Source organism: Ostrea edulis, chromosome 1, assembly GCF_947568905.1.
Source record: "Ostrea edulis chromosome 1, xbOstEdul1.1, whole genome shotgun sequence".
NCBI classification, from domain to species: Eukaryota; Metazoa; Mollusca; class Bivalvia; order Ostreida; family Ostreidae; genus Ostrea; species Ostrea edulis.
Window position 1 is genome coordinate 62,185,857 of NC_079164.1, and position 8,740 is coordinate 62,194,596.

The 8,740-nt window shown below is 35.6% G+C and overlaps 1 protein-coding gene across 1 annotated transcript; it reads right to left on the reverse strand.

Moving 5' to 3' along the window:
- Positions 1-759: 759 nt before the first annotated feature.
- Positions 760-8,613, reverse strand: LOC125664892 (DNA replication complex GINS protein PSF3-like). Its single transcript, XM_048897690.2, has 3 exons — positions 8,443-8,613; positions 4,168-4,442; positions 760-1,029 (listed from the first exon to the last, which is right to left on the reverse strand). The coding sequence occupies exons 1-3, from the start codon at positions 8,552-8,554 to the stop codon at positions 796-798; spliced, it is 621 nt and encodes a 206-aa protein (XP_048753647.1). The 5' UTR covers positions 8,555-8,613; the 3' UTR covers positions 760-795.
- Positions 8,614-8,740: the final 127 nt, after the last annotated feature.

Consider the following 8,740-nt stretch of genomic DNA (forward strand, 5'->3'; position numbering starts at 1 on the left):
GGGGGGGGGGGGGGGGGGGGGGTAATCTGCTGTTCATTATATAAAACTCGATATCAAATTTAAACCTTTCCTGTATGACAAAATCACTTTCTCTTCCATACTTGATTATTGATCATGAAATTTATATAAACGCTGACTTATATGAGTTCAGCTTCAGTACATCAAACATGGCACACAATATGAATCAAGAAATTGGAATACATGTATATCAAACTTGATAAAAATGGTAGAATAGAGTCTCACAAGTGTAAGAAAGCCAGCAAATGTTCAGAATGATCGTGTTGCGGGAGTGAATCACTCCTGCATTTGCACCATTAGAAGTCTGAGAGGACTATATTGCAGCTAATTTTAAAAGTCACTCATTTATAAGAAATTTGTTTCAACCCAACTAAGTAAAAAAATTTATTATATATATATATATATAAAATTCAATAAAAAAAGCAGGAAAATATACAGTTCCAAAATATATTTAAATCACTAGTGTTTTCTGGATTTTAACAAAAAAGGATTATTTAAAATTTGTATTCACCTGAGGATGGATGTTAAAATCCAGAAAGCGCTAGTGATTTAAATTTATTTTGGAACTGTATATTTTCCTGCTTTTTTTATTGAATTATTTTGACTTTGTGATATCAACTCTTTCTATTTGGATTATATATATATATACATATCTCCATGTTTTTGTTCGAGTGTCCTAAAATTACTTCTTTAGGCAACATCCTGATTCCTCCAGAAAAAAAACCAACAAAATAACAAAACTGAAAGTATTATTTTTTACTTTATCAACAGTGATCATTAAGATTCCTCAAGAACCACTCGTTTTCTCTTCCTATGATGTTTGACCATTTCTGAAGTAGTCAGCTTTTCGGTTTTCCTTGTTTCCCAACATTGAAAATCATTTAGAGCTTTCTGTCCCTCTCTGAATAAAATTCTCTCATATTCATCCAGTTTTTCTACAAGTCTGGATGTGTCTTCATTGAATGAATTTTGTGAGCTGTCCATTATCTTTCTTAAACGTCCTTGGAAAGTCTGAAAACAAAATATAACAAGATGCTGTCATAAGACACTTTAAAGACAGTAATACCTGCACACGAGTGTTTGCCTTTAAATATATTCTCTGTCGTATTTGTGTAACTAACAAAGAAACCACAATAGTTATACATACCATATATATTCTTGCTAAATACGCCCGGTATGTCAAGATACATTGCATATTCTGTTGGGCAAGTGCCCTGGGGTCATTCAAAACCCTGTTTCATAATTGTTAAAATATATTTAAAACTATTGAGGTCCTGACTCCTAACCGACATATATTCCTGCTGCACACATCGAGATGCATCGAGTATTCTGATGGACAAGTGCCACAGGGTCATCCTAATCACCATCATCTCCAAACCTTCCTGTTGAACAGAGTGCCAGATTTTTGTTCCTCATTTCCCCCACCCCATTTACCCCTCAGTGTTCTGGGAGACTGAGAACATGGTTTTTCTAAAGAAAAACATTTTTCAACCCCAACTGACCCCCAGTGTGAAAATAATAATTCCTAAACCTTATTGCACATCTACAGGACAGCACCATTAATCTCTCAAAAGATTACTGCATAACATTTAAGAGGAGTTCTGCAAACCAGGTTTGTGTTTGGACCTCAGGGTGAAAACGAAAATTTCAAAACCTTATTGCACATCTACAAGACACCACCTATCATATTCCAAAAGATTAATTGGTTACTGCTTTATAGTAAAATAAACAAGAGGCCCATGGGCCACATCGCTCACCTTGGCTCATATTTTCCTATATATTCGCATGTAAAACTTTGATCCCTATTGTGGCCCCAACCTACTCCCGGGGGCCATGATTTTTACAAAATAAAATCTGCACTATGTCAGGAAGCTTTCATGTAAATGTAAACTTTTATGACCCAGTGATTTTTCAGAAGATTTTTAATGATTTTCCCCAATATATTTCTATGTAAAATTTTGATCCCCTATTGTGGCCCCATCTTACCCCAGGGGACCATGATTTTTACAAATGTGAATCTGCACTATGTCAGGAAGCTTTTGCACAAATGTAAACTTCTTTGGCCAAATGGTTCTTATGGAGAACATTTTTTTCTATTTATTAGTTATGTAAAACTTTGATCCCCTATTGTGACCCCATCCAAGCTCTAGGGGTCATAAGTTTAACAAACTTAAATCTGCACTATACCAGGAAGCTTTCAATTAAATCTCAGCTTTTCTGGCTCAGTGGTTCTTGGGAAGAAGACTTTTCAAGATTTTCCCTATATGTAAAACTTTGATCCCCTATTGTTGTCTCATCTTACCCCCGTGTGCCATGATTTTAATTTCAGCTCTTCTGCTCCAGTGGTTCTTAAGAAGAAGATTTTTAAATAACCCCGCCCTATTTTTGTGATTATCTCCCCTTTGAAGGGGGCATGACCCTTCATTCGAACAAACTTGAAAGCCCTTTACCCAAGGATGCTTTTGGCCAAGTTTGGTTATAATTGGCCCAGTGGTTCTGGAGAAAAAGTCAAAAATGTAAAAAGTTTACAGACAGCCGGACAGCCAACGAACAACAGGTGATCAGAAAAGCTCACTTGAGCTTTCAGCTCAGGTGAGCTAAAAAGGAGTTTGAGGAAAAGAAAAATGTGTTACAGATGGATGGACCAGGGTAACAAGATATACCCAAACTTTCTTTAGAAAGTGCAGGTATGATAAATAAATTTAAGGTTATTGCGAGGATGTGTAGTACACAGTCCCCCACCAAAGTTGAAGCACAATAGTCCAATAACTCCTGTAAAATTTGTCGAATCAAAATGAAAGCGCAATATGATCAACTACATATGGTGATTAACAATCCTACAAAATTTGAACAAGATTCATTAAGTAATTTCAGAGGAGTTGTGTTAAGTGAAATGGACACCTGTATTTCTATGTCCCCTTCTGCATTGCGGTGGGGGACAAAAAAAGAATGTAAAGGGATTCTGGGGGTCCTCTACATTCTTCATATTACTAAAAGTCTAACTGGTCAGAAGTGAGGACCTCATGTATGAATACCGAGAGGACAAGATTGCTACACATAGCCGTGTCCCCCAACGCCACAAAAAAGTTGAAACACAAAAGTCCCATAACTCCTGTAAACTTTGTCCAATCAAAATGACAAGGCAATATGATCAACTACATAAGGTGACTAACATGCCTACAAAATTTGAAAAAAATCTGTTGACCAGTCTCTGAGTTGTGTCCAAAATATTCCTTTAGTGATTCAACAAAGTCCCACAACACCTAAAAATTTGTCACATTAAAATGGCGGCACAATATGATCATCTACATATGGTGACTAACAATCCCACAAAATCCATTGAGTGGTTTCAGAAGAGTTGCATCTACAAAGTGTTCTTATAGTGTAGCATGTACAAATTCAACAAAGTCCCATAACTTCTGTAAAATTTGTCGAATCAAAATGGCGACGCATTATGACCAACTACATAGGGTGACCAACAATCCTACAAAATTTGAACAAAATCTGTTGAGCGGTTTCAGAGGAGTTGCATCCACAAAGTCAAGTAGGATGGACACCTGGAGTTTTATGGCCCCTTGCACGTTGTGGTGGGGGAAATAAATCTCCAACCCTGAATCTTAGGGACAACACTTACAAAGGGCACCAAACTAGCGGTTACCCCCATGTATACAGTATCGACGAATACATAGGGGAGGAGGGCGGGTCTGTGTCTGTTTTCTAACCAGCAACAGTGATCACCAATAAACTTAATTCATAGATGCAAACTTTGAAGTGTACATGTGAGAAAGTTCAATATACCATGCAATTGTCACTATGAGTCATAATTAATATACAACCACAATCTTGCTTACACTTCTAAAATAGAAAATACCTTTCTGAAATGATCAAATCTGTTAAAACATTTTGTTTTCCACTGAAGTTTACGCCATTATTTAAGGCCTTTTAATGACAATTTCAGTTGGTATGATAGCCATGTGTATGCACAACAATAAGCCTGGATGCATTCAGTGGAAGATGGATGTCAGTCATACTTTTCCTCAGACCCCTTCTGAATGTATGCTAATCTCAGTTTTAGTCAAAAATATATATTCTAGGGCTGAATTACAATTTAACATTCCTCAAAGGATTTGAAAGATGCAAAAAGTGTACCTGTAACAGTGACTTAGCAACATCAGGTGTTTCTGGAAGTTCAAATCTAAGGAGCTGGTTCCCATAGTTATAGAAGTATGGTCCAAGTTTGTGTAAATCTACCACATTTGGGTCTGCTGAGAGTATTTCTCTATAGCCCTCCTTGTACTGCTTAGGCAATTCAACGCTTATAATGTGTCGCTTCCTGCTGCAGAGTGCCCTTGCCATCCAGTATGGCAGCTCCAATTTGGTTCCAGGTTGTAAGTTTTCAGACTCTGAACTGCTATCAAGGTAGCCTGCAATATGATGGTGTGGTCAATACAAACACATTACACTCGTCTTCACCAAGTCAGACTTGATCATTGTTGTCATAATTTTGAAATTTACTCCTATATCTAAAATCAATTGTTTGGATATTTGAAATTTGATTGAAATTTACATAGGATGTATCCTAATTTTGATATAAAACCTGCTGATTTGAGGTTTCATAAATGAAAGTTTAAATATTCAAATAGACCACACAGTGTGATATTATGGATGCAGCTCTTCTGTGAAGGAGGTACATTCAGTATTCTGTTGAATGCTTGGGTGGATACAAGATGTATTACAGTATATCATACATATATATATATTAAGAGACTAGTTATGTAGCCAACGATAAAAGTTATGAAAGCGTAAATGATTATATCAGCCGTTGGTATACACTAAACTGACCATATCAAGAGTAATTTGTTTGAATTAGGCCATTAAATTAAAGATTAAATTCTTATTATCTACTTTCTTCCTCTAAATGAGTGATAATTTTATCAAAGAAAGATGGTGATTATCAATTTTTGTTTCAAGTTCGAGCTATTTTATTATTATAATTATTATTATACTCATAAACTTTACTAAATTTGTGTTTCCTGGTTGCATGATGCCTAGTAATGCATTGTATAGGCAATATATGAACACAGCGATGAGCATTTGTACCCACCGCATGAATACAAAAACATATTTTGCGTCTTACCAGTGCGAAATTAACAGTGAACCGACAATGTTTACAGAAAATCTCATTGATCCGTATCAATCTAAAAGGCGGACTGACTTGTCTGTTGGAAATCTGACTAAGCCATATAAACGTCTGCATTACATTGATTTGTTTTTGCTCACCTGTTTGCTATAATAAAATGTTCCACAATCTAATGACGAATCATTCAAATCAGAGTATTTGATTTTAAACAAGAGGGGGGGTTACAAATAGGACATAATCAACTCAATATGTACTTTCGCTTTCATCTTCGTATGCACTAAAGATGACCTTCGATTGATTAAAATATGTAGAATTTGAAATATAAGCATATGGATGCATATTCTATTTGAAATACTAAGGATTAATGGTGTTGATCATAAATATGATATTTTTATCGCAAGTAAAGCTTTATAATATCTTTAGTATCGAAACATTACTAGAGCCACTTCAGGTCCTTTGTACATAATGTAGCATAGTCTTTCAAGTAATGCCAATCACTTTTTACAAATTAAAAATATCACTGTGCACAGGGGAAAAAAAAATGAATATTAATTATATCTAACTTTCTATTTATGGAATTTTTAAGGACACTTGATTGGGGGAACAAGGATTGAAAATTGGAAAATACAGGTGATTTTTGGATTGGGAATGAGTCTGGTAATCGGACCCAAAAATAAGCCAGATAACCCCCTGATTAAACCTAGGTTTGATGTGGCCATTGCACAAGAGGAGCTCAAACTCACTACCTCCCAGTTGTGAAGCGAACACTCTACCACTGAGCTGCCTCAACTGTCTTTTCTTAATGGATAAAAACCCTTTAGTAAATTTGATAGAGCATTCGACCACGTTGTTTGAGAAACCTTCACCAGTTCCCAAGCTTTAAAGTAATCGCATCATGCCCAATATTTTCAAATGGTCATATGCCAGTTTCAAGATTAGAGCTCTCCTGTGTAGGAGGTGCCTTTTAATTTAGTGGTACTTTGAATGCCTAAGTGGGACAGAATGGATCTTGCAGTCAGTGAGAAAGATGATAAAATGTAATAAAACCGACTTTCTTTAAATATTTCATGTAGGAAATATAAAATACTATCAAAAGAAATGTTTTACTATTAAAGTGGGAACATAAATGCAGTACCATATTTGCAAGTAAAATCCTAGATATGATAGGTAGGTGCAACAAAAGAACGTGATATAATAAGAATTCCAAGTATTTAATTACTTATGGAATACTTATAATTTACTTAGTTTGTGTATCAGTCGAAATTTGGTGATGAAATTAAATATGATAAACTTACTCTGAGCACATTCACTCATGCAGTGATGAATATCTGTCCGACTCCCGTGTGTAAACAGCTAGGTTGTTTTGCACCTTACTATGCACGAGAGTTTTCCAAAGGGAGATAACTCGGATGTATCTCGAAACCGGCATATTATGACTGATATTTTCTAGCAAATTCTTGGTCCAGAGAATTTTTTACCAGCCTTGCCGACAGGTTTCGACAACTCTATGCACATTCTAAACTACATGATAAATATTCTCAAGTTATGAACGAAATGAAATTACAAATGAATGCGATGTTTTGTTGTTGGTCTACAGTAAATCAATCAGATCTATAGAATTTGAAATTGTGGTAGACCGATTGTCTACAGTACATAAAAATAAGTTTCACACACTGTTACCATACTCAAGAGTTTAACAAAGGGAAATAACAATTGGGTAACTCAGAAATTGCATAATGGGTTGTACACGTCCCAAACTACTTTTACACCCACACATGGGATTTTTCCGTTATTCTTACAGGATTAAATTTAGAGGATATGCTAGGAAAATCATGAATAAATGGCTTTTGGAATAATAACAAAACAGTAAAATAACTACAAAATCACAAATTAGATGGGTTTGAGACATAGAAATTTAAAGTTCACTTGTTACCTTTACAATTTTACACCCGAAAATCAGATGACCCCCTCCACTTTTTGAAACATTTCACATGTACCTCAGAGTATGCGAAATACGTCGGACATTTCCGGTAAAAGATGGATCGGTCCGGTTAAAGTTTGTATAGTTCCTGACCAAATGTCCAGTATTGTGTTTTTGCTTTGTTTATAGTATTTCCGGTATTAAACATGTATACGCAATGTAAATCAGGGTAAATATATGAATTTCAGTCAATAAAAAATTTTCAGTCTTCAAAATTAAGCAGTAGGCTCGTCGATAACAGTGTTTAGTAAAATCGGGATTGGGCTACCAAGTATTATTGATGCACATACCCTGTGCCAGTTATATATTTCCGGCAGGGATTATGATCCCCTACTAAAATATAAAGAATGTGCAATTCCTGGTAGGAAATCAGTGAAACAACCCGTTCTTAGAGAGAAAGTTGCCGCTAAGAAGGAGTGTGAGGAAACAAAGCGACAAAGAAAATGTTATCGTGCTTGGCAGGAGAACCGACCCTGATTTGAATACGATGATGATCTCATATATCGCATCTGATGCAGAAAGGAAAACACTGCAAATTTTAAGTTCGTGTCGGGCTCTGATAATTATAGAATTGATTCTGTAAAAGGACACGAAAATAATAAATGGTGTAAACACTTTGCGCCAAAGTAACAACAGTCAAGTGACCGCCTCAGACGTTCAGAATATGTGACTGAGCTAGTGATTAACCCTTGTTTTTACCTTTATTAGGATGAGAGTGATTATGAAGAACTAGAAGAATCAGAATTGGAGGATTCTGAAGATACTGACTGTGAAATGACAGAATTAGAAGTTGAAAGAGAGCTGAAAATGTTTTGTTAAACTCATTAAAAATGTTTAAACTTGAAATTTCGAATCATGTTGAATCATTCCTACACAGCATTTGAGCTAGTAAAATGTTATTTGGGCTACCAAATTTTGTACTCTCACTTGCCCTATAGGCTTGTAGTCAGAAATATTAAGCGCAAAGATTGAATTTTGCACTTGGTCTGGTAAATTTATTTTTGGTCTGGTAAAGCTAGATTGTTTACCTGACCAAATGTCTGGTAAATTAAAAAATCATTCGCGCACACTGTGTACCTTTCATGTTTATTTAACACAAAGGCTGATTGGGAAGTTCTTACTTTTAACATTTTTTTTTTTTTTGAAAAACAATGCCTTGGCCTAGTGCCTGATGCTGTTTTATATGGTCTGGGCGGACATATGTAGATTCTATTCCTTATAAAATAAATTCAATGTCAACGCTAATCGTGGCTTTGACTAGGAACATAACTTCACAAGACGATATTTACTGCACACATTTTACCTAGACGATATATCGGCATTTCTACTTTGCATGGTAGCCTCTGTTGTGTTGATAAAATATTGTTAATATCAAAGTAGTCGGAACCATCTCTAGCATCTGTTGAACTTGACATGATGATAGTCGATCATATTCTAAAATCTGCCGCCAGAATAATGTGAATTATTGTAATTGCGAACCCGATGGTGAACTTAATATTTTGCCTGTGGGCGCGCTTGATTTGTCTGTGCAGGCACCGACCACAAAGTGTGCACTTTTCGTAATCAAGTGCAAATGTTTACACTTCTTTATATGCACCACT